We start from the raw sequence: 27,193 nt of genomic DNA, 5'->3' as shown, positions 1-27,193 counted from the left end.
TCTGAGCTGAGGCCTTTCTTTCGCAAGTGACGACACTTTGCTGCTTTTAGTGTCGTCGATCCCAAGGCTGCCGTTGCAGAGTGCCACATCTTTGCTCCATTGTAGAGGAAGGTTCTATGCACCTTTGAGCGAAATTTCGAATTTATGCGTCGAAATGAGAGACAGTTAGGAGGTTTCGAAGAAGTAATTCTTTAATGCTGTTGCGCAGTGTAGTTTTAAGAGAAATATAAATGCACTTAAGTATAACATCCCCAATAAATCTGCCGCGGCTACAGACAACGAAACAGGACATGCTTTTGACAACACAGGTAATAATCTGATAACACTTCACAGACTAAACAAATGCTAAAAACTGGACCTCTGTGAAGAACTTGAAATTTTTATTGACAATACAAAACATGGGTAAACACACCCAATGACAAAGCTGAGACAGTGAGAATGAATTTCTTTACGAGTTTCTCGAATATAATAGACTGTGCACCATAACTTTCGCTACTCTCTAGTATTGAATGGTCTAGATCATAAAACAATTCCTAAACCACCAAACTGAAATATAACGAATAAATGTGCTGAAATTGGGTTTGTAAGTTTTTTATTTTTCGTATTTTTATTTCTGGCAATAATAATATTAGTAAAAAAAACGGTTGTAAATAATCAAGCAATTATATTTTTGTTACCTCTATCTTTGATTCGCAATATAAGCTAGTAATGAATGCTCTCTGACTTACAAGATGTTGTTTCTCTACATCTATTCAATATTTGTACTGTTTACACGTTATTAGTTCGTGTTTGTGTGGTATTTAAAAATGAAAAAGAATATTTATGAAGAACCGCAGGGTTATTTTTGACATGGAATATGCTGTAAATAGCTTTATTATTGTTTAAGATGTGTAATCCTAGTGCCATATTACATTAATAACAGCTGATTTCACCTTATTTGTGGCTAATGAAACTCAAAACAAATGACTACATCCGGAAGACAAAAACTAATGTAATCCACTGATCCTTCTCAAAATGAGGGTGTAAGCCCTCGAAACGCGTCGTGGGGGTATATAAAAAGTAGCTAACAAAGTTAATTGTGTTTACTTATCTTTTATTGTCATGTATAGTTTGTTAAGGACGACGTAAGAAAGAATGACTTCTTAAGCACCTCCGTCTAATAATTAGAATAACCTTATCTTCGCGACCCTTAGCGAGTGTACTAACATAATCCTAAATTTCTAACTTAAAGCTGAACCTTTGTAAGCAGGCTTTCGCGGAACTGTTTGCTTCTATCTTCAACCGTTTGCTATTTCAGGTTGTCAGGCTTCTCAATGATATACTCCCGTGCGTCAAACGAACCTATGAGCATTCGTTATCCCCTTATTTGATATCTTCAATATGCCCTGTTAATCTTTATTTGGTAATGGTATCGGGCACTTGAACAGCACTCTAGCATGAATAGGTTGAGTGTTTTGTAAGCATCGCTAAGGCAGAGCTGCAACGCGACTGTGTGTGGAACTGCATCCCAAACAATTATTCCATATTTTTCGACTTTTACAGCAATTGAGAGCAGACTAAGAGAGACTGCAAAGTAGGATAATATGCAGAAGGGTCAAAAAAATGTATCCACTGTTTAAAAGTCCATAACTGGCAAACTAATTGACGGAGTTGTCTCATCTTTGGTAGTGTAATAGTTTGTCGTTCTGGCAATCGCCACACAAGCGTTGTATTGCGTTGTTTTGTTTTGTCAGATGACAGTCGCCAGATAGTCAGTGTTTTGTTCTTAGTTGCATCTAGTTACTCGAATAACATGGCTGGCGCAAGGATTACATTCGATGAAAGGAAGTCAATTTTGGAGTGGTATTTTAAGTACGAAAACATTAATGAGGTTCAACGGCAATGGCGAAATGAGTATCAAACAGAACCACCGACACGTCGGATTCGAGACAAATTTGAAGCCGAAGGCTGTGTTAAAGATATACACAAAGAGCGATCTGGACGACCTGTAAAAGTAACAAGTCCAGCTAACTCGCGTCGTGTGTTAAAACAATTCACTCGCTCACCACAGAAGTCTGTGAGACAGTGTGCCCGTGAAACTGGAGTGAGTCGCTCAAGTGTTCGGCGAATTCTGAAGACAGCAAAGTGGAAGTGCTACATCCCACGATTGCTACACGCAATGAACGAGGACGACCCAGATCTTAGAATTGAGTACTGCGAGTGGTTTACTAACATGGTGCGCAACGATGAAGAGTTGGCAGAGATGATTGTGTGGTCTGATGAGGCACAGTCCAAACTCAATGGTACAGTAAATCGCCACAATTGCATCTTCTGGGCCGCCGAAAATCCAAACGTCCATGTAGACAAAGCCGTGAATTTGCCAGAAGTAAATGTGTGGTGTGGGTTGTCTTACCGGGGCTTGATTGGGCCATTCTTCTTTGACGGCACAGTTACTGGTGAGGTGTACCTTCAGAAGCTTCAGACATCCATTTTACTTGCCATCCGAGACTTGTATGGAGACGGAAGACTTTACTTTCAACAAGATGGTGCCCCAGCCCACTACCAAAATCGTGTTAGGGCGTATCTCGACGAAAATTTACCAGGAAGATGGATAGGCCGTAGAAGTGCTGTGGAGTATCCACCACGTTCCCCAGACCTAACTCCTCTGGACTTTTACCTGTGGGGAAGACTAACGGACGTCAGATGAACTTCGAGCATCCATCGTACATTCATGTGCAAATATCCAACTGAACACGTTGCAGTCAGTAGTTCGTGCTGCAGTTCGGTGGCATCGTTTGTGTGTGGATGTTAATGGTGACCATTTCGAACACCTACAGTGAGATCCTTAAGTTGGACTTTAGGCTACACTTTCACCAAAAATGAGACAATTCCGTCAATTAGTTTGCAAGGTATGGACTTTTAAACAGTGGATAAATTTTTTTGGACCCCTCTGTATTTTCCACCTAGAACTTTCCAAAATGATAGCGTGTTCGTACAGCATAGTGTATGCTGTTGAGCCTGTTAAATTGTACTGCACAGTAGTAGTGCGTGGAAATCAGAACTCTCCTGTATGTATTTTACGTATTCTGAAAACTGAACCCTCTGCTTTTCTGTTGTGTATTACGAGCTGTCAAAATTGGACCCCAGATGATGATACTCGGCTCAGACCTTTGTCTCTGAAGAGGCACTTGGGAGACGAACTGCCCACTAGCAATTGCAATTTGGCACGACCGCTGAGCACGTGCCAAGCTGACGTTTTGGCAGTTGTCCCTGAGCAGCAGCTACATATGTGCCATCTGCAGAGAGTTCGGGCCATGCCGGCGGGCGCCTAGCCACAAAGAGTGCAGTTTGCAGAATGCTATGTACGAGGGGCGTTGCATAAGTAACGCCAGGTTTAAAAAGATGCGGAATTTGTTGTGGGACATCGTGGAATATTCGCGCTTCAGCCCCTATAGTTTCGTGAAGTTTCGATAGCTGGCGGCTCTACACGTAGCCTTCAAAACTACGTCTGTAACCGGTGGTGGGTTCCGAGCTGTCATTGAGTTTTTTGGTGGGAAAACCAGAGCACCGCAAATATTCGTAGGCGCCTGCAGAATGTCCAAGGAGAGCTGGCAGTGAGCGGAAGCACGGTGAGTCGTTGGGTGGGCCGTCTGCTATGGCATCAGTCGCACAAACCTGTCCGAGCCCCGTGTGCCAGCCGGCCGCACGTAACTGTGACTGCCGCAACATTGGAACGTGCGGTCACTCTCTTTAGAGGTGATCGACGGATCACAATCGAACTCCTCGCTGCACAACTGTACGTCTCTTATCGTAGAGCTGATACACTCTCCCGCCGGATGGGATACTCAAAGGTTTGTGCCTGCCGGTTCCTTGTCGTCTAACAGAAGACCATAAAGAGATACGAAGGGGCATCTGCGAGGAATTGCTTGAGCGTTACGAGGCTCATCGTGACAATTTTTTGTCGAACATCGTCACAGGCGATGAAACACAGCCTCATCACTTCGAATCGAAGCAAAACAGCAATTCACAGAGTGCACCATACCGCCTCTCCACCGAAGAAAAACTTCAAAGCCACACCCTCAGCTGGTAAAGTCATGGCGATCTCTTGTGTGTCTCTGAAGGAGTTATTCTGTTTGATGTACTTCCCTCATGGTGCCACGATAACTCTCAAGTATACTGTACTACCCTCAGCAAACTGTAGAAACGACTTGAGCATGTTCATCGCCACAATATTGCAAACGAACTTCTCCTTTTCCATGGCCATGCAAGGGGTCACACAAGTCTGTGCAACCGAGAGGAGCTTACAAGACGTCAGTGGACTGTTCTTTCTCATCCACTCTACAGCCTGGGTCTCGCACTGTGCAACTTCCATCTATTTGGCCCAATGAAGGATGCACTCTGCAGGAAGCAGTACGTGGATGACGTTGAGGTTATTGATAAAGCAAGATGTTAGCTTTGACGTCGACCAGTAGAGTGATTCTTTGCCAGTATACAGGCCCTGCCAGTAAGGTTGCGTAAGCCCGTGGCATTGAACGGAGATTATGTTGAAAAATAGGGTTTTGTAGCTAAAAGAGTGGTAAATAATATGGTGTATTGGAATCCCGCTTAAAACCATCCTGCTTTCAAAAAAAAGTGTTGAATTACTTATTTAACACCCTTCATACAACACTACAACTTATCTTAGAAAATAGATTAAGGAAAGGCAAACCTACGTTTCCAGCACTTGTAGACTTAGAAAAAACTTTTGACAATGTTGATTGGAATACTCTCTCTCAAACTCTGTAGGTGGCAGGGGTAAAATACAGGGAGCGAAAGGCTATTTACAATTTGTACAGAAACCAGATGGCAGTTATAAGAGTCGAGGGGCATGGAAGGGAAGCCGTGGTTGGGAAGGGAGTGACACAGGGTTGTAGCCTATCCCCGATGTTATTCAACATTTATATAGAGCAAGCAGTAAAGGAAACAAAAGAAAAATTCGGAGTAGGAATTAAAATCCATGGAGAAGAAATAAAAACTTTGTAATTCTGTCAGAGACAGCAAAGGACCTGGAAGAGCAACTGAACGGAATGGACAGTGTTTTGAAAGGAGGATATAAGATGAACATCAACAATAGCAAAACGAGGATAATGGAATGTAGTCGAATTAAATCGGGTGATGCTGAGGAAATTAGATTAGGAAATGAGACGCTTAAAGTAGTAAATGAGTTTTGCTATTTGGGGAGCAAAATAACTGATGATGGTCGAAGTAGAGATGATACAAAATGTAGACTGGCAATGGCATGGAAAGCGTTTCCGAAGAAGAGAAATTTGTTAACATCGAGTATAGATTTAAGTGTCAGGAAGTCGTTTCTGAAAGTATTTGTATGGAGTATAGCCATGTATGGAAGTGAAACATGGACGATAAATAGTTTGGACAAGAAGAGAATAGAAGTTTTCGAAATGTGGTGCTACAGAAGAATGCTGAAGATTATATGGGTAGATCACATAACTAATGAGAAGGTACTGAATATAATAGGGGAGAAGAGAAATTTGTGGCACAACTTGATTAGAAGAAGGGATCGATTGGTAGGACATATTCTGAGGCATCAAGGGAGCACCAATTTAGTATTGGAGGGCAGCGTGGAGGGTAAAAATGGTAGAGGGAGACCAAGAGATGAATACACTAAGCAGATTCAGAAGGATGTAGGTTTCAGTAGGTACTGGGAGATGAAGAAGCTTGCACAGGATAGAGTAGCATGGAGAGCTGCATCAAACCAGTCTCTGGACTGAAGACCACAGCAACAACAACAACATACAACACTGCACGCACTGAGCACAATTCCTGATTTTGACTTTATTCACCAACGTCGCATTCTGAGAAAGTATGATAAACTCACTCTACCCTCACATCTGGGTAGACGAAATCTGTTATGTACGAGCGGAGAAGAAAAACCAGAGTACACAGTTAGCATAAGTAAAGCACAAACGCTTTATTAAGTAAGGAACAACTTATCGTTCATTACTCGCCCCAGCTGTTCATTCACAATACTGCATGGTTGTTTGATACTTGGTGACCGAATTGTTTCAAGTATACAGGGGCCAACGAACTGCCGTACTGCGAAGTAACGGTGGTCGGACAAGTCCGCCTCACTGCTTCAGATGAGTAGGTACATTTCAGCAAGGACAGTCTGTGATGAGATCACTGGGTCAAGTCTCAAGTCAACCAGACCAACAAGACCGAGCTACCTTTTTTCAGAAGCGTTATTCCTACCATATCAGAAGAGATGCCCCTGGTGATTCGTCAGGTTATGTGGCTGTAAAATGACGGACCTCCAACTGATTTGATTCGATTGTGCGGCACTGCATATTGACGAAGTGGTTGTCGGGGGTGGGGGGGGGGGGGGGGGGGGGGAGCACGACCACCACGGTCATCAGATTCTACACCTCTTAGCTGAGCTGCCTTCTGTGGGGACTATGGTGTACGCAACTCCCTCGACATCAGACCAAGAACTTATTGACAGGACTGTTTCACTGTGTATGGCAGTCCTTACATCTCCAGTGTACACTTTACAAACAGTGGGCATCAGCAGCTGCAGAATGAATTTTCACTCTGCAAGGGAGAGACGCAATGGTTGAACTAAAATTATGAGAGTTAGTCGCTAGTCGTGCTTCAGTAGCTCAGTTGGTAGAGCACTTTCTTACGAAAGGTAATGATTTTGTGTTGGAGTTTCGTCCTGGCACACAGAGTTAATCTGCCAGGAAGTTTCTTGATGAGTAGTTGTTCCACTTTGCGACATATCCAGGCGTAGTATTTCGAGACCTCTCGGAGTCTCGTGCTTCCTCTTTAGTTCCTTGTAGCTATTGCTTTCTTTCGTGACACTGTCAGTTAGTTGGTATTTTTTTCTTCCTCTCTCTCTCTCTTTCACTTTATCAACCCTTCGATTTCTTGTTGTAGCAAGGATTCCGACAATATGACGTCTAGCCAATTGCTCTTTCTTTTCCTTTTGGAATCAAGTCCATGGTATAAATTTAGAGCCTATGATGAGATGTAAATGTACTGCACACTGTTTCGCCCTCGTTGAGTTACTTAGCAATACGTGGAATGGACACTAATCACCGTTTTCCAATGATGACATCGCACGATGAAAACTGTTACATTCTGGAGACAATTTCCACCTCGGAAAATGATCAAATTACCATCCTGTGGAACACGCTAAGCGTTTAGGAGGGCATGACAACTGGGATTTCACACACAGTCCAAAGAAGCTTTGATACCAGCATTCAGAAAGGTCAACCCACACAGTGTCCAAACTACGCATTACCGACCAGTTTCCCATCTTACACAACATACCAAGCATTGAGAAAGTTTTTTCTGAATGCATTCTATGTATACATTACGGATATTTTTTTTTTTGCTACTCATCAGACTTCTGACTGTTTTGATGTGGCCTACCATGGCTTCATCTTCTGATCCAATTTTTTCATCTCAGAGTCGCATGCACATCCTATGATTTGTTGTTTTGGATTCCCTATAACTTTTGCCCCCTGCAGTTCCCAATAATACGATGGAGGCTTCTCCCTCGGGCCTTCTCTTCCTTGCCCTTCTCCTAGTCAGTGTTTCCCACATACTCCCTTCCTCTCCTACTTTCCCAGTTCATCATACATCCAGTTTATTGAATCTCTTTGAGAGGTGGCAGGATGATAGCACTCCTCCACTGCCAGACGGCATGCAGTGGTGATACGCGAGATGTAGTGCAGAGTATGGTGTTGCAGGCCGCGATGCACGTCGAGAACACAGGAGTGTCTGTGGTGGCGCTGTGCCCTGGTGCTGCCGACACGCCGCTCACGCACAACTCGGCCTTCAACTACCAGCATCCGTATCTCAAACCGTACATCGACCAGGTGCTCAAGAGCATCCCCATCTGCAAGTAAGTAGCCATCCAGTCCGGCCGCACAGCTGCACTTGCCCATTGCTCTCGCCTACTGTTGAGGAGGGTCGGGGGTCAGCCTGCAAGAATAGTGGATGAAAGAAAATTCGAGCACAACAAATGAGTTTTCGCCACGCTCTCATCCTCAGTGTCATCTCCTTTCCTTCGCCCACCTTCCCAACGTCACCCCTTCCCCTCAAGGTTACCCTCTTCCCACTTCTCCTCTTCCTCCTCCCGTACAGTGTTGTCGTATTCAAAAAATGGTTCAAATGGCTCTGAGCACTATGGGACTCAACTGCTGTGGTCATAAGTCCCCTAGAACTTAGAACTACTTAAACCTAACTAACCTAAGGACAGCACACAACACCCAGCCATCACGAGGCAGAGAAAATCCCTGACCCCGCCGGGAATCGAACCCGGGAACCCGGGCGTGGGAAGCGAGAACGCTACTGCACGACCACGAGATGCGGGCTGTCGTCGTATTCCTGACAGACCTAGCTCACTTGTGAAACTTTATAAATTCAAGATAGCAGAAATAAGTAACTTAAAATGGCTGACTTGGCATTTTGTATCTACTACCTTTTGGGAGATAGCTGACTTGTGCCACTTTAGAATGCTGTTCTTTGAGATTGTGTCGGGATGGCACCTTATTACCTCATATGGATCGAAGTCCTTCACCAAGTAAATGAAGCTACACGTTCCATATAAAGCAGCTTTGCGTCTTCAAAATGAGTTTTTGCAAACTAAAATACGGTTCAAATGGCTCTGAGCACTATGGGACTTAACATCTGAGGTCATCAGTCCCCTAGAACTTAGAACTACTTAAACCTAATTAACCTAAGGACATCACACACATCCATGCCCGAGGCAGGATTCGAATCTGCGACCGTAGCAATCGCGGGGTTCCGGACTGAAGCGCCTAGAACCGCACGGCCACCGGACCGGCTTTCTGTAAACTCACAATGAAAGCAGTAAATGTGGAGCTTTGATAGGTCCAGTACACACTTTACAACATAAACATGTTTCGTGAATTGTATTGAAACCTTTCCCATCTCCAGAACCACAAGTTCTACGTGGAAGATGGTAGCCCATTAAAAACTTGGCTTAGGGATTAAGGCGATTCATTATTTCGCTCACCTCTTCCTCTGTCCTAATAGCTGACTAATTTAACGTCGTAGTGTTCTCGAATTATCTTCATTATCTTGCCAAAAATCGTGTTGTTCACTAATTTATAAAAACATTTCACAAGTGCACACTATACAGATTATCTTTTATCAGTGTTTAAATCTATGTATCACTTCAACCAGGGGGTCTGGTTGAACTGAATAAAATGAATGATTCTTATCAGTTTCATAGCCAAACTGAGACATTTCCATGCCCATTTTTGTCACCCAGCTTTGTCATCAACTTGTAGATGGGAACATGTCGCGGAACTAAATGCTCTGGATGAAGCAGCAAATCACTACGCTTGTCACGTATATCATTACGACAGCCAAGCCTACCTCCAAGACATATCCTACAACAGAATCGTCTGGACATAAAAATAATCCATTCCATCAATTTCAGCATGAATTAGCCACCAAAACCCTCCAATAGGTAGAAATTGTTGCATGGCAAACCCATATAAATTTTTAACGTCCAAGTAAAGGATGGATGGTGATGTTGAACAAGTCACCAACTAATGGGCTGTTTACCTTGGTGTGTCTATGAATGCACTAAAAAATCCTCATGAATTCTGCGCTCGAAGAACAACAATACGTTGACATTAGTTAAAAGGTTGAATTCGGTACATTTGATTTTGTGCGTTGCATGCCACGATAACTCAGACGACATTGTGACAGTAAGTAAGATCCAGACTGTAAGTTGTAACGCATTCGCTCTGGAACTGTTGAACACATCTGAAAGCAGGTGCACATCGGTGTCCAGGTAGAACCTTGCGTATTCAACTATGTCTGAGATAGTAATTGCTGACAAGCACACATTGGGTGCTCACGTTCTGCATCCATAATGGCATCATAGGGAAGTTTACTGGAGAATGTAGATATATCAGGTAACACAATTTAGAAGAGTCTTGATGCGAAACCAGATATTCTTCTGGGAAGATTTCTTTCTTTGTAACGTATGAAATTTTTAACAGATTTTTCATGCTACTCTGCTACTGGAGCACCTCACAATATCATACCAACCTGCCCACACTAGGATATGGACACTGTAACGATACCATTCTTTGGAATAGCAAAGTGGCAATATATTGTAGCAATACACTTTATGGTAGGATATCATAAGTCATCATGGATCTTGGAAATCTTTCATTTGCAAATAGATTGAAATGCTCTGAGAAGCAAGACTGGATCTTGATCCCAAGCCGAATTCTTGATCCAGAGATGCAAGAACTTATCCCTAAGTGTATTAATCACTGTAAATGGTAATTCTATAGCATCACATACCTGGTACACTTAATTGCTGCGACAGGGCAGGTCTAAGACCCGCTGTTGGCCGATGGAGATGGATTGCTATAATAAGCGTATCTAGATAATGAGGTGAGTGTCAGTTCTAAATTTCAAGATGACCTGGGTGTGGGCTCTGGCGTCTGTGATGAGTTTCTGGGTGCCGGTTCTGAAGCCCTAGATGAATTGCTGGATGGCAATTCTGAAGCCAAGTATAAACCAGATACAGAAAATGGCATTCGTCCTGGGTTCTTGTTGCAGAGTCCACAGCAGCGACTCATCATCCAAAATTCCTGAAAAATAAAAATAGATAAGTGCCGTGTATGCATATTTTTTAGGTAGTAGCAACAATAACAGTATTGATACTTATGGAGACATTCTTCATGGGGCAGTGAAGTTTACCCTACAGCCCCATCCATTCCCATGCTCTCACACCCAATAAATGTTCTATTTATGTCACAGGTGCCTCATTCAGCAGCTACCCCCTCCTTCCCTCTAGAAGCAGAAACAGCTGATTTTCATCGTTATCTGTAATGAATGGAAAGAAACCTCAGATCACATGTATTACTTATCAGAATGCAATTCATAGCCCCTGGCTGTCGAATTGCAGTTACATAGGTGGTAAGAGGTATATGTGAGCTGTTGATATTCCCAAGGTCCATGTTGTGGAGCATTTGTGAATATTACACGTCCACAAAGCTTTCTTAGAACCTTTTACATGTAGTACACAATTATTGTACTTGTATGGTCGAAGGTTCTGAGTGCCGTGATCACATCCACATAAGTCATCCCAGAGCATTCCAGTTAATAATTACATGTTAACCATAGGGCTGTTTTCCACATGTTGCATCATTTCAAATTTCTAAACGGTTTCTGTGACGCAAATTTTATGGAGACTCTTGTAACAACATGTCTAACATATGTGAATGCAACATACCCTATAGCTAATATAAATGCGTAGGCTTCTGCGGCCAGAGTCAGTCGACATAAAAGTTTTTTGGGTATACATTATACATTATGGCGCGGTACCGTACCCAGAAAACTTTTATGTCGACATACTCTATATCCTTAAATATGAATTATCCACGTTTACTGCAGAGACCTTGAGTATCAATAACAATGTTTGCACTTTGAGATACCATATTTAAACGCTTTGGAGCTGCTGCTACATGTACACATTTATGTGAGATTTTGTACAGTTTCTGTAAGCAGTGTCTATTTAACACACAGTCATTTAGTATTAACACATATCCTGCTGTATTTGATGTGAAGTTTCCTGAAGCTTCGAGTGCTACAGAAACTTTGATGGGACCCAGTTTTACAGATTCATTCTTTTTCACAATCTATTATAACAATGTATGTTAACTTCTTAAATTCCCATGGATTCAGCACGTATCCAAATTCCTGTTCTTTCAGTCAATAATATAAGAAAAGCAAAACCTTTTAGACATATCAAACAGCAAGTTACGTTATAACTCTATCTTGTTGTAAATTACCATATGAGTGCGACTCTGAATTAAAATAAACTTTGGCATTGGGTAGTTTACAATTGTTGAATTTGCTTGAATCACTTTTCAGATTTGTCTTCCTGACAGTTTTCAGTGCGCCATGAATTCAGGCATTTCTAGATGGTTTCTGTTTTAATAGTCGACACTTTTCTGGTGGTATTCGTTAGTATGGGGTATTCAAACAATTCCCATAAATGTGTATTTAAAGGCAATTGAACTCCCATGCCCAACATGTTTAAAAGGCTTACGCATTTCTCATAAATTACTGAAATGTGAACAATCTTCGATAAAGCATTACCAATCACAAATTTTATATCTTGGGATGTAGACATTTGTTGAATGTAAGCACTGCTATACGTTGCACTTTGCACCAAGATTAATTCTCGTTTCACATTGGCGATAACATCGTTCATGTCTTCAAAATATCCCGCTGGTGGCCTAAGTGGAATACATGGAAAGATGCTTTTTTCATTTTTTGATGTTACTCTTCCGTTTCGAGAAGCACCCTAAATTCTCTAAACTATTCAGGTCCGATTTAAAAGAGAAAATATGTATATTAAGGGTTAATGTGATCCCTACATTTTTCATATGGCTGATTTTAACACCATTCACTTCATATCTTATTTCCTGAAACGTGAATCTGAAGGCATTATGTACAAGATATGATGCTAATGTGGGAGTCCCATCTGTTTTAACGAATGTTCCTTCTAAGCTTAGGAAACTGTTGCTTGGAATTTTTAAAGCACCCTCGGGCTGAATGAGAAACCTTATTCCGTCTTTGTTATTAAATGTTGCTGAAGTAAAGGTCTATGCAAGAATCATTCTTGTTACATAATCCATTCATCATAGTCCACTGGGGCAGTTATATTGAGTGACATCATGACATGTTTTCAAGCTTTGTGAATTAATGAGGCTTTAGTTCTTCTGTGTTAGTACATTTTATTTTCGCTGTGTGCCGGTACACTGGTGGTTTTTGTACATCAGTTTTACACTGTACCCTCTGCTGCTTCGAGTCTAAACATATTACGATTTCTTAACCATAAAAGTCCGCAATATGTCCATCTTAGTGTACAGTATTCAACTCAAGACTGTCTTATGTATGAGCAGTGACTGGAAGGTAGATGACATTGACTGGTATCTCAACGACATTATATCTTGGACCCACGGGTCGGGCAGAATACGTCGAGTGTGTGAATCAATTTATCACTGAGATTTGTCGCAATATTGCATTTGATGCAAATCGTGTTACTCGGCAGTACCTCTACTAGGAGGTTCAATAGAACTTCCTGTCCAAAGTCTATTATCTCTTGTGATGTTCTTATTTCAGTTTTAAGTGTAATGGTACTTCCATGTATCTTGAACCCTTGTAGAATCTACATACATCAAAAAAAGTTTTGCATCACCCAGGTTCCCAGAACTCCTGAAGACAGATGTTGACTGTGGATATTGTATCACAGACACAGTCCCTTTGACTTTCAGAGATGTCACTAAACCCGCCAAAGATGTAAACAACCCTCCATGAGCAGCGGCTATTAGATGGAGGGGTCCGACAGCCGATCAGTTCCAGTTATTCCACCAAGAAGGAGGTACACGGCTCGTGTTGTCTGTAGTTCAGCCACGCCTAGACGGTAAATACCGCGCTTCGATCTCTTCCGCATTGTTACTCTGTGCCAGGAAGGGCTCTCAACAAGGGAAGTGTCCAGGCGTCTCAGAGTGAACCGAAGCGATGTTGTTCGGACGTGGAGGAGATACAGAGAGACAGGAACTGTCGATGACTTCCCTCGCTCAGGCCGCCCAAGGGCTACTACTGCAGTGGATGACCGCTACATACGGATTATGGCTCGGAGGAACCCTGACAGCAACGCCACCATGTTGAATAATGCTTTTCGTGCAGCCACAGGACGTCGTGTTACGACTCAAACTGTGCGCAGTAGGCTGCACGAAGCGCAACTTCACTCCCGACGCCCATGGTGGGTCCGTCTTTGCAACAACGACACCATGCAGCACGCTACATACAGACCCAGCAACATGCCGAATGGACCGCTCAGAATTGACATCACGTTCTCTTCATCGATTAGTGTCGCATAAGCCTTCAACCAGACAATCGTCGGAGACTTGTTTGGAGGCAACCCGGTCAGGCCTAACGCCTTAGACACACTGTCCGGCGAATGCAGCAAGGTGGAGGTTCCCTGATGTTTTGGGGTGGCATTATGTGGGGCCAACGTACGCCGCTGGTGGTCATGGAAGGCGCCGTAACGGCTGTACGATACGTGAATGCCATCCTCCAACCGATAGTGCAACCATTTCGGCAGCGTATTGGCAAGGCATTCGTCTTCATGGACGACAATTCGAGCCCCCATCGTACACATCTTGTGAATGACTTCCTTCAGGATAACGACATCGCTCGACTAGAGCGGCCAGCATGTTCTCTAGACATGAACCCTACCCAACATGCCTGGGATGGATTGAAAAGGGCTGTTTATGACCGACGTGACCCACCAACCACTCTGAGGGATCTACGCCGAATCGCCGTTGAGGAGTGGGACAATCTGGACCAACAGGGCTTTGATGAACTCGTGGATAATACGTTGCGACGAATACAGGTACGCATCAATGCGAGAGGACGTGCTATTGAGTATTAGTGGTACCGGTGTGTACAGAAATCTGGACCACCACCTCTGAAGGTCTCGCTGTATGGCGGTACAACATGGAATATGTGGATTTCATGAGCAGTAAAAAGGGCGGAAATTATGTTTATGTTGATCTCTTAAGTAATTTGTACCTAGAACTGAAGATTACCCTTTTAAATTCAGAGTGTATGACATCTTACCTAAAGCTCAACTGGTAAATGGAGGTGTAGTGATTGTTTTTTATATATGGTTCTTCGTCTTCCTCTTTGCACCTATCAGGAGGAACGTGAGATATAATTGTATATCCATGTTTGTACTGAAGTTCTGACAGCATAAAAATTGTAGAACACACGACTGTTGGTAAAGTAATAACACAGTTATTCAGGTGGGCTTAAGTCTTCAAATGAATCAAAGTAGTAGACATTATTTCAGTTTTTCACATATGGGATGCACTGAGTTCAGGTCTTCGCACAACATCCAAATTTACGTTTCTACATTCCTTCGTTATTCTCATGATTTTACGCAACAGTTTTCATATGAACACTCCAATAAATCTTAGAATGAGGACCTTCTTGACAAATTTAAGCACGTCGTTATTTCTAAGCTATCTATTGGGTAGTATAGCTAGAGGAGTTTATCTGTCACTCAGAAGTAATGAAAAATACCACTCCACGTCGGTATAGTTTCAAATAATTACAGATTCCATCATACCAGTGTGTCTTTTTATCTCCTCAAGCAATTCTTGAACGCTTTTTGAATTTCTCGCCGTCCAGGTGAATGTTGCTACTCCTCCAGCTAATGACCCAACAGTTGGAAACCCTGTCACAGAGGGAATTATGAATGGAAGAATTCCAGATAATCTCATTTGAGGTAGCGGTTAGACCTGTGGCGATTTAACAAGTCTTCTTCTTTTTATCATATTTTTTTTCTGTTTCAGACCATGTTTAGCTACCAACAATGATGATTGAATGCATGATTTTAAACGCTCTTTCTCTCTCTCTAATGGATGATGAGCAACGTTCATAAGCTACTGGAAATTTATCCCAGCATCCAGTTTAAGTTTGTCACGTGTTGCTTTATCAATGGAAAATGCAGCAATACGTTTTCCTTTATCAGTATCTCTCCTTGCACATATTTGCTTACCTTTATCAGCTAAGATTGAATCTGTAGCGTGACATACAGCTTGATATTTATTTGTGGCTCATGCAATGACGCGTTCTCTGCACGCTTCAGTGAAGATATGAATTCCTTTATACCAAATGCTTGCCATTTTTTCAGCAATAGTTATATATATTGGAATCTGTAACTGTACAAGTAACTTGTCGAGAGGACTGTCACTACCATTTTATGATGGGGTTTGCAAGCTTTGTTAGATACCACGTTTTTGACATTGACCCAACTGTTGTGTGATGAAGCTACAGAAGCCATCAGACCAACACCTTGTTCACTAGACGTCTCGTTACATGCCCTTGAGAGAAATTTCTGATTTGATGCTTCCATGTAGTTCTTCATGGCAGAGCCTTCCTGCTGTTTGATTGCCTCTGCTATCCTTTAGAATGTATGTTCTCAGATTTTTCTGCTGCACATTGGATACTGTAATAATCTCTGTTGACCACTCTGGCAGCCATGACTTCTTGGACGCAGTCCTATATTTTGAAATACGTATCAAATTATCTCAAATTAAATTTCTGTTTGCACGGATCCTGCATTTCAATATGACTGTTTACAGTATCTAGAAACTCGGTATAATGAATGTCAATTTATTTCATATTTATTGTTTGGTGTATGGCTAATTTATTTGTCGATGAATGTCCGTCTGTTTGTACGACACACAAAGATTGACACGCATCTGCACATGGATTCTTATCATTCTATTGACATGTTCCACGGTACTTGCTCCATAAGGTGAAATGTTGAAAAGTGGTGTTTGCCACACCACACCGAGTCTGCCTTGAAATATTTATTACAAAACCCACTCAGAACTCACATTCGGGAGGACAAGAGTTCTAATCCGCGTCTGGTCATGCAGATTTAGGTTTTCCATGATTTCCTTAAATCGCTTAAGGCAAATGCTGGGATGATTCCATTGAAAGAAAATGGCCGATTTCCTTCCCCATCTTTCCTCAATACCACATTGCGCTCTGTCTCTAATGTCCTTACTGTCAATGGGATACTAAACTCTAATCCTCCCTTCGTTTTCAGTCCATCGCCTCTACAATTGCCTTTTCCATCTTTGCTTTATACAGACTAGTGCAAACAAATCTGGAATGTGTATCAGTGGTTATTGATACATTTACTTCATATCTCTAAGATCAGCTTTCCATAACTCTTTCAAGCTTTATATCGTAACACACTTGTTCAGGACTGCTCAGCATGCTGGTCGGGGGCTTCTCAAACGACTGTCTTTGTAATTACTCGATAACATGTCTTTCTCTGAGCTCTGAAATGACCGATACGATTTCGTTCATATAAGCAGTATTTCGTTTCTTTTATACAATACACAATGTCTCCCCCGAGTGAGTTGCTACTCTCATACCGGGCGCCTCCCCAGGTGGCGGATAGGGGAACGCTCATCAGATATGATGGGTACTGAGGAAATAAAATACTCAGGGCGGACCAAAAGTAGCAAAACAAGTCCAGGAGCGACAGTTCCCAGAATGGGCGACTTCCAGGACAGCCAAAATCCACCAAGCGACTGCCTTGGATCAAGCGGCTTGGCGGTCAGCGTCTGTTCACAGATTGTGCGGCTGAATCACCTTCCTCTACAAATCACATTTGTAGTTGTAATCTCGGAGACTTGTCTCCACACAGGAAAGATACATCCTTGAAAGTTCAAAACATGGAAAGTTCTTTTAGTCAAAATTCCCCGCCTGCCAAAATAAGACAGGAAAGATTGCCATCGGATCCGGGGGGCAATCAACCAAAGGAACTTACGGATGAATCGGAGCATCTGAATACACCGAAGCAAACACTGAGAACCAACACCTTTACAAACTTCGCCACGATAAACATAAACTCACTAGCTAAGGTTGGAAAACTCAAAACTCTACTGGACACTGCCATAGAGCAAAGGATAACAATACTCGCCATACAGGAGATGAGAAACACAATGCGGGAACCATACGAATCACAGGGATTCAGAATCTACCAAGGAATCCCTGGAAAGAGAGTAATGAAAAATGTACCACAATTCGGAACAGGTTTCATAGTGAAAAACACAATAATAAATTCTGTCAAGGAGTTCAAGGCCTACACGGATAGAATAGCAACTCTGACCATCAGGTCCGCAAACAAGACGTACACGTTAGTCAACGTGCACGCACCCACAAACGAGAAGAACAGAACTGACCCGAAACATGTAGAGGGATTCTGGAATCTGCTAGACCAAGTCCTCACTAATGTTCCATCAAACCACACTAAAATCGTAATGGGAGACTTCAATGCGCAGATAGGAAGAGAGAAAAGGTTCAGGAACATTGTTGGGGACTGGCCGGCACAAAAGAAAACTAGCACGAATGGCAGAAGATTGATAGAAATTTGCAGAGAACACAGAATGGTGATTAAATCGACCAGATTCAAAAGAAGACCACACAAGAAGAAAACGTGGAAACACACTGATTGGAAAAAGGGCGAATACCAACTTGACCATGTCTGTATGGACAAAGACCATCACAGAGAAATCTACAACGTTAAAGTTCTGAGGGGAAAGGACCTGGGCTCTGATCACTACCTGTCCAAAATAAAAATCAAGATAACACCGGCTGGAAAAAAGAAAAAAAGAACCAACCGGTTGAGACGAACCCACGACCAAGCAAAAATACAAAACAACACACAATACGCAATGAAAACAAACACAGTCCAATCAGACACGGAACTGGAAGAACTGACAGAGAAGTTGAAAACAATAGCCGCAGAAATAGCACAACCCGAAAAGAGAAAAAAACACCAGTGGTGGGACAGAGTGTGTGAGGAGGCAGTCGACAAGAGACATGAAGCGTGGAAGAAATTCCAAAATAACAAAACTGACGAAAATTTTGCAACGCTGACCCAACAAAGGAAAATAACTCAAAGAACGTTAAGAAATAGCAAAAGAAAGTATCATCACGGACTGCTGGACCAAATAGAAGATAGCTTTGCCAAAAACAACTCACGGCAATACTATAGAACATTTAGGGAAAAAACCAAAACCTTTACACCACCAACCCTCATGCTCAAAAACAAAGAAGGAGTAACGGCACACAACGATGAAGAAAATGCCAATATTATGGCGGAAAGCTTCCGAAATCTTCTGAACTGCGAAGACCCGATCAATATACTCGACATAAATACTAACACAGAAGTCAGGACACCGGAAGAGAACATACAAGCACCATCAATATCAGAAGTGGAAATAGCAATTAAACAATTAAAAAACAACAAAGCTAGCGGAGAAGACCAACTAACGGCAGAGCTATGGAAGTACGCCGGAGAAAACGCAGTGGCCAGCCTCCACAAGAACATTCAAAAGATCTGGAAAGAGGAGAAATTACCGACAAGATGGACAACAGCGATAATATGTCCCATCCACAAAAAAGGGAGTAAGACAGACCCAGGCAATTATAGAGGGATCTCCCTACTGGACTGTACGTACAAGATTCTCTCCAAAATAATTTATAACAGGGTCAGAGACCAACTAGAAAAAGAACTGGGAGAGTATCAGGCGGGATTTAGACCGGGATGAAGCTGCCCAGAACAAATATTAAACCTAAAGCTAATCATCGACTACTACAAATCAAGAAACAAACAACTAGTGATCTCTTTCATCGATTTCCAAAAAGCCTACGACAGCATACATAGAGAATCTTTGAAGAAGATACTGAGAAATTTAGGCTTACACCCCAAACTGATCAAAATGATTGGGCTTACACTGGAGAACACAACCTCTAAAGTCAAATTCAGAGGAGCAACCTCAGACGCGTTCGAAATTAAAACAGGATTAAGACAGGGGGACGGGCTGTCCCCAATTCTGTTTAACTGTGCACTGGAATATCTGATGAGAGAATGGAGGAAGATTAATCCAGAACTAATAAAAGTAGGAACAAAAATCAAAGTAAACTGTTTAGGTTTTGCGGACGACTTAGCGCTATTAGCAAACAACATAAAAGAGGCAAGAACGCAAATTGAGACACTAGAAGAGATGGCTGGGAAAATTGGACTAAAAATCTCGTTCCAAAAGACCAAAATCATGGTCAGGGATCCTCTCTGCGTTGATCACATATCAATTTTCAACACTAAAGTAGAACTGGTGAAAAAATTCAAGTATCTAGGGGAAACAATAACACACAACAATAGCGAGAAAATAAACTGGAAAGAAAGAACTGACAAACTGAAGAAGTCCCTATTCACAACTCAGAACATATACAATAAGAGATGCCTATCAACAAAAACCAAAATCAGACATTACCAGACGGTGATTCTCCCGGAAATACAATACGCATGCGAGACAATCTCCGGACCGTACAAAATAGGAGAGATAGAAGCAATAGAAAAAATAGAAAGAAGGATAGTAAGAAAGTGTATAAACAAGAAGAACCTAGTGGAAGGCCAATGGAGAATAATCCCAAACGAAACCGTCTACAAAACAATCACTCCACTAACAGAATTCTTCAGAAGGAAAAGGATATCATTCCTGGGACACATACTGAGAACGGAAGACACTAGACTAGCTAAACGACTGATCGACTTTTATTGGAATAAAAAAATTAAGTCAAACTGGGTGAGAGAAGTGCAGAAGGACATGGAAGAACTAGGAATCTCGAAGGAGGATCTTGTAACAAAATCACAGAAATACAGCGAATGGGTAAAAACAAACACAATAACACTCACGCACAAACCAAGGCAGAGACGAAATGTGGTGTATTCAGAGGAGGAAAGAAAACGAAGATCGGAACGGCTCAAAAAAATATGGGCTAAAAAGAAAGAAGAAACAGCCAAACAAATGAAACGGCTAAGGACGACTACAAGATTTGAACTAAAGTGATCCAATAGGGTCGTAAAAGCAATAAATAAATAAACACAATGTCTCCCAAGAAGCCACGGCTGAATCAGTTAAAATTATATCTGTGTGTATGAGCAGTATTTCGTTTCTTTTATACAATACACAATGTCTCCCAAGAAGCCACGGCTGAATCAGTTAAAATTGTATCTGTCAAAGAGGACTAATGGGAAATGCTGTGTACTAATACATATGAAATGGCAACTTAAGCACCTGATAATGGGTTTTAAGGATTCAAAAGAGTCTTGCTTTTGTAGATAAGTGGCTTTAGTTTATATCTTATAAGTGTAAAATCAGTCACAGGTCAAATAAACAGGTGCTACAAAAAGTAATCAAGTCAATTGCTACGAGTCTCGAAGCAATATTTTTACTGTGAAATTACTATGAATTACTATTATTAATACTTCACAGTCAACTGATCACTCTCACTCTTGACTAATCTTCACACTTGCACTTGCTACAACTAAGACTTTTTACACTACTGGCCATTAAAATTCCTACACCAAGAAGAAAGGCAGTTGATAAACGGGTATTCATTGGACAGATATATTATACTAGAACTGACGTGTGATTACATTTTCACGCAATTTGGATGCATAGATCCTGAGAAATCAGTACCCAGAACAACCACCTCTGGCCGTAATAATGGCCCTGATATGCCTGGGCATTGAGTCAAACAGAGCTTGGATGGTGTGTACAGGTACAGCTGCCCATGCAGATTCAACACGATACCACAGAGTAGTGACTGGAGTATTGTGGCGAGTCAGTTGCTCGGCCACCATTGACCAGACGTTTTCAGTTGGTGACAGATCTGGAGAATGTGCTGGCCAGGGCAGCAGTCGAACATTTTCTGTATCCAGAAAGGCCCGTACAGGACCTGCAACATGCGGTCGTGCATTATCCTGCTGGAATGTAGGGATTCGCAGGGATCGAATGAAGGGTAGAGCCACGGGTCGTAGCACAACTGAAATGTAACGTTCGCTGTTGAAAGTGCGGTCAATGCGAACAAGAGGTGACCGAGACGTGTAACCAATGGCACCACATACCATCACGCCGGGTGATACGCCAGTATGGCGATGACGAATACACACTTCCAATGTGCGTTCACTGCGATGTCGCCAAACGCGGATGCGACCATCATGATGCTGTAAACAGAACCTGGATTCATCCGAAAAAATGACGTTTTGCCATTCGTGCACCCAGGTTCGTCGTTGAGTACACCATCGCAGGCGCTGTTGTCTGTGATGCAGCGTCAAGCGTAACCGCAGCCACGGTTTGCGAGCTGATAGTCCATGCTGCTGCAAACGTCGTCGAACTGTTCGTGCAGATACTTCTTGTCTTGCAAACGTCCCCATCTGTTGACTCAGGAATCGAGACGTGCCTGCACGATCCGTTACAGCCTTGCGGATAAAATGCCTGTCATCTCGACTGCTAGTGATACGAGGCCGTTGGGATCCAGCACGACGTTCCGTATTACCCTCCTGAACCCACCGATTCCATATTCTGCTAACAGTCATTGGATCTCGACCAACGCGAGCAGCAATGTCGTGATACGAAAAAATCGCGATAGGCTACAGTCCGACCTTTATCAGAGTCGGAAACGTGATAGTACGCATTTCCCCTCCTTACACGAGGCATCACAACGACGTTTCACCAGGCAACGCCGATCAACTGCTGTTTGTTTATGAGAAAGCGGATGAAAACTTTCCTCATGTCAGCAACCTTGTGGGAATGCTCTGAAAAGCTAATCATTTGCATATCACAGCATCTTCTTGCTGTCGTTTAAATTTCGCGTCTGTGGCACGTCATCTTCGTGGTGTAGCAATTTTAATGGCCAGTAGTGTAGATTACTGTAGCCAAGGTCTCACGTGGTTTGAATTTTGCGTTGTGCAGTGTGATGATCATACGGTTTGCCTAAATAAAATAAAGCCGGCCGCTGTGACCGAACGGTTCTAGGCGCTTCAGTCTGGAACCGCGTGCTATGGTCGCAGGTTCGAATCCTGCCTCGGGCATGGATGTGTGTGGTACCCTTAGGTTAGTTAGGTTTAAGTAGTTCTGAGTCTAGGGGACTGGTGACCTCAGATGTTAAGCCCCATAGTGCTTAGAGCCATTTGAATGTAATTAAAATAGTATGGAAAGCAGGAGCGAAGCAGCTGTGTGTAACTGATGTCGTCGACGTGTTTGCAGGCCCGAGTTCATGGCTGAGGCGCTGCTGAGGGTGATCCGGGAGGCGAAGTCCGGCTCTGTGTGGCTGGCGTACGACGGTCTCATCGAGGAGGTGGTCTACCCTCCAAACCTGCAGTGAGGGCGCCCGCCGCCTGCTCCGTTCTCTCAGGCCTTCCACTGTCTGTGTACATACACACACACACACACACATTGACTTTGCGCGGCTCATACTGAAAGTCATCAGCCATTCAATGATTTTTTGGACAGAATACGTACATGAACATAATCGACAGATTTTTCTGATACCTTTTAATGCCGTCCCAATTTCTCTGCATAAACTTTCCTAATTATTAAGTTCTAAAATCCTTCGTGTCTGAGGTCATTCTGGCTGCCAGAAGACAGTGTCATACTACTTTCTGGATGTCAGGTATTTCGTAGCGTCTGCCTTGCAATCAGTTGTTCATGGGACCGAAAAGCTGGTAGACGGTAGGTGTCGACTCGGAAAGACCTAGCTTTGGAAAACATTCACACTGTGGCACGACTATTGCCCCACTAGTGTGTTTACGTTAATTTGAGCTACTAACCACTTCCTGCACTACACCGTGCCCTGCAGGCAGTCACAGGTGGTCGAAGACGACCTGGTCAGAAACAGTCTGAAAAGCTTCTAAGGATGTTGCGAGGTAGGTTGCGCAGAGAAATAATCGTGAAGAAAAAGAATTGATACGTTGTGCCGTGGTGGTTAAGGTCCGAACACTACAGAGATGTAAAAGTGTCCGGTTGCAGCTAACGATTGTACCAATCCGTCGAGGTCTGATCATATCGGCCACAATGCAACCCACAAGACACTGCCTCGCTTTCCTTTTTTTATGACGAATCCAAACGGTGCCATTTCCTAATCTGGTGTTTTGTTTCAGACTGGTAATGACAGAGCCAGCTTTCTTCGCCAGTCATATGACACGTCAAAAAATTGTCTCCTTAATCCCAATATCTCTGAAAAAACAAGTTCATATGACAGTTCACTGAGCTTTGTCGTCTTTCATCAATAAACATGGGACCATAGGGGTAATATATTTTCATTGGGCTGGGCTACGAACCACTTCCCGCACTCCCGAGCTACTGTCGCAATTTTCCAATTTCATGGTCAGTGACGCAACCGTATCCTCAACTCGTCCCTCGCTCGGTGTACCCTGCAGGCAGTCACACAGTTGGTCGAGGACGACCTGGTCAGAAAAAGACAGAAAAGCTTGTAAGGGTGTTGCAGGGTAGGTTGACCAGAGAAATAATTATGAAAACAAAATAATTCGATACGTTGTGCCGTTTCCGAGTTAATTAGCGTTGAAGTTAGCCAATCAGACCACTGCGCGCGCAGATTCAAGCGGCCCGCCAGGTACAATTACTGTCAGTTGTTTTCATAGCGTAGATGATAGAGCTAGAGTCTGCTCGGCCTTTGGCGCGGGTTAGATTCTCACTACCGTCTCATGTCTAACTGTTGTATCATTGTCTTGTTCGATTTTAGGAAACCAAATGAAGAATGCTTTTGGGGACAGTGTCTCTGGTAGGTCGCTTTAATTTGCACACACAACATCCTGATTGCCTAACTTCAGTGCTAGATATCTTTGATACGGCGCACTTGTATCGATTTGTTTTCTTAACAGTTATTTCTCAGTACAAACTACTCTGTACACACAGACAAACAAACACACACACACACACACACACACACACACACACACACACACAGCCCCACATCGAGGGGTCGTGTTCTGTCCCCCGCATCACAAGTGTTCCCTCACTCGCCTCTCCTAACACTGTTGGTATCTTCGCACATACATCCGCATGCTCGATCAACTTTCGATTATTATTCGGAGACCGCACCCCTACACCAATACTTGTATATGCTCATTGACATCTGAGGCGGATCTCAGCTGCTCATTTTTCCTCTTTAACAAGCAGTTCAGGTACAGCACGGTGGCTAAACGAAACACTGATGTTGGCCTATGTTAATGTGAAAGAAGTTAATGACATACAGTGTGTGAGCGCAGTCTGAAGTCTGAAGATTATCACAACACAGTGGTTTTTATTTCGTTGTAAGAAATGTAGTTGCAGCAAACGGCTGCTTACGACTTTCAGTATGAGCCTCCAACAGAACCGTTATTAGTTCTTAGTTCTGTATCTCAATGCAGAAACCGCAGCACAAATCCCGATTCTAATTTGAAAAAGTAGTGTCACTAACATTTGTTTTGTGTTACTTGTCGACTAAACACGCAAGAGTGTAGCAAATACTGTTTTGGTTTATGACGCTGAGAAAACTAGTATTAATTTTAGTGCCAAAGGTACATGTAGATTTGTTTCAACAAATAAATAAATAATACAGTATATAGTAATAATACATGTCTAAATGTCTTTATGTCTATCCATAAGTTACTCAATCAAATATAAACTACTAAACCAATTAGCTAAACGTTGCGCAGGCATGACCTATATGACTGCCTGAAACACTATCTGTCGCCAGTTGAAGATGTCGTCGATTTATATGATACTACTAAAAGAGATTTCCAAAATTTTCAAGGTTTAGCGGCTAAATGGAATTTCCAACCGTACTTTTACATCATCTTCCTAAGGTAATTTCTTACAATCACATCCACATGCATTTTCTTTTCCGTAAATAGACGCTCGTTCCTCTACCGCAAAAAAAGAGCTTGTTTTTACGTTCAAGCGATCGCTTCCGATATTCTCGGCGTGTAAGCAACTATACGGCACCACAAATAATTCGAATGTTAAATGCTTGAAATAAATACTCCTAAGGGCGAAATTACAAATGAAATCTCACATCTTTGTATTAATCTGCTATCGAATTAATGGCAGAAAAAGAGCGATTTCCGGAAGCATCAGTTTGCCAGCAATTAGCAGACCGAGAACCCACAATCCCGTAACTTGTCTACTGCGAACAGCAGGCAGATTGACTAGCGCCTCGGCAGCCTTTGTGATGGTGAACACACCTGCAGGTCTGTCACTATTAAGTTGTTTTTTTCCCACATAGTAAGTTTTTGGCTTGTAAATCGGTTACTAGCTGCTTTAAAAACTGTTCTCTGTCCTTCCCTTCACACCTCACTTTCGCTGCATACAATTGTTAACGTACGACTTCATACATTGTGGTAAGGAGAGGTGGACTACAGAGTGATGCAGTAAATGTCGTTGTAGAAAAGCTGGACAGGAGCAGAAATGATTAGCGAACAAGCTAACACAGGAAACAGTAGATTTACTTAACTTGTACTTTTCCAAGCATACGAAGACTCATAAATAATGCAGCAAGAAACAGAGTCAAGCTATCCCATTGTCAACAAAGATGAGGCTCTCTGAACTGAGCATGAATTATGGTGTCATAGCCTTCATTAGGTGGCGTCTGCGTAGCATCATCTAGCAAAGAGGCTCCAAGTCTGAGTGGGCTCTGTTTTTTTTTCTTTATTGTCATTTTCACACCTTTATAGGAAAGCTAGGCCGGCAGCGGCCTATCTATGCCACTGTTCAGCCACAGATAACACATACAGTATAATAATAGACATAAAAACAAAACAAATATGCTGGGTAAAAAACGGTAGACAGATATATTAAAATACATGTAGCTGTTCACAGGCGCAGTGTCCGAATAAAAAACGTTCAGCACTTGTACACAAACAGAGAAGACAGAATTGACACACGTGAACGGTGGAGCACAAACGGAGACACACTTGAGCACTAACACGACGTCACACACAGACACTGGCTACGATCTCCGGCACATGAATATTCACTGTCCACGCACAAAGCTGGAGACCTGTCAAAGAGAAAAAGTGGTGGTAGGAGGGAGAGGGGGAGGTTGTAGATGCCAGTGGCAGAGGAGAAGGGAGGGGGAGGGAAGAAGGAAGGGGGGTAGGGGAAGCCTGGGGGGAGAGGATGGAGGGAGGAAGAGAGGAGAGAAGGGAGAGAGGGTGCCCTGGGGAGGGGGAGGGAACACAGGGGGAAGAAGGGGAGGATCAAAGTTGGTAGGAGGGGTAGATGGAGGGGATGAGGGCTTCATCAGGGAGGGGGAATTGGCAGAAGCCACCTTGAGCAACGATATGGAGTGTGGAGAGATGGAGAGTGGGTGTAAAGGTGCGGCAGTGGACAGGGGTGGGAAAGGATGGGAGAGACAAGCGGGTGAGGGGGATCAAGTTTGTGGGAGGTGTACAGGATCCGTATCCATTTGAGGAAAAGGAGGAGGTGTGAGAACGGAATTAGGTCATACAGGATCTGCGTGGGGGAGGGGAGGCGGATGCGATAGGTGAGGCGGAGTGCGTGACGTTCCAGAATTTGAAGGGATTTGTAGAAGGTAGGAGGGGCGGAGAACCAGTCGGGATGGGCGTAGCAGAGGAGGCTGTGTTGTTGCCATCCTACATCGTGGCGGCAGCTGCTGGAGGCATGGCTCAGTGGGCGTGTGCCATTGGGTCAGCCAGATCCCACAAGACTAATGTTGCCATCACATGGAAACTTGCAGTTCCGTTGCC

At 43.0% G+C, this 27,193-nt stretch overlaps 1 protein-coding gene across 1 annotated transcript in view; it reads left to right on the top strand.

Annotated features, from left to right (window-relative positions):
* The window catches only part of LOC126234385 (15-hydroxyprostaglandin dehydrogenase [NAD(+)]-like), a 74,064-nt gene extending 49,009 nt beyond the window's left edge, over positions 1 to 25,055 (top strand). Inside the window, exons 6-7 of the mRNA XM_049943072.1 lie at positions 7,731 to 7,885; positions 22,692 to 25,055. Coding sequence (XP_049799029.1) covers positions 7,731 to 7,885; positions 22,692 to 22,809 — 273 coding nt within the window. The 3' untranslated portion in view covers positions 22,810 to 25,055. The remainder of the gene's footprint in view (positions 1 to 7,730; positions 7,886 to 22,691) is intronic.
* Positions 25,056 to 27,193: the final 2,138 nt, after the last annotated feature.

This window comes from Schistocerca nitens, chromosome 2, assembly GCF_023898315.1.
Source record: "Schistocerca nitens isolate TAMUIC-IGC-003100 chromosome 2, iqSchNite1.1, whole genome shotgun sequence".
Lineage (NCBI taxonomy): Eukaryota > Metazoa > Arthropoda > Insecta > Orthoptera > Acrididae > Schistocerca > Schistocerca nitens.
This window is presented reverse-complemented; position numbering and strand designations above follow the sequence as displayed.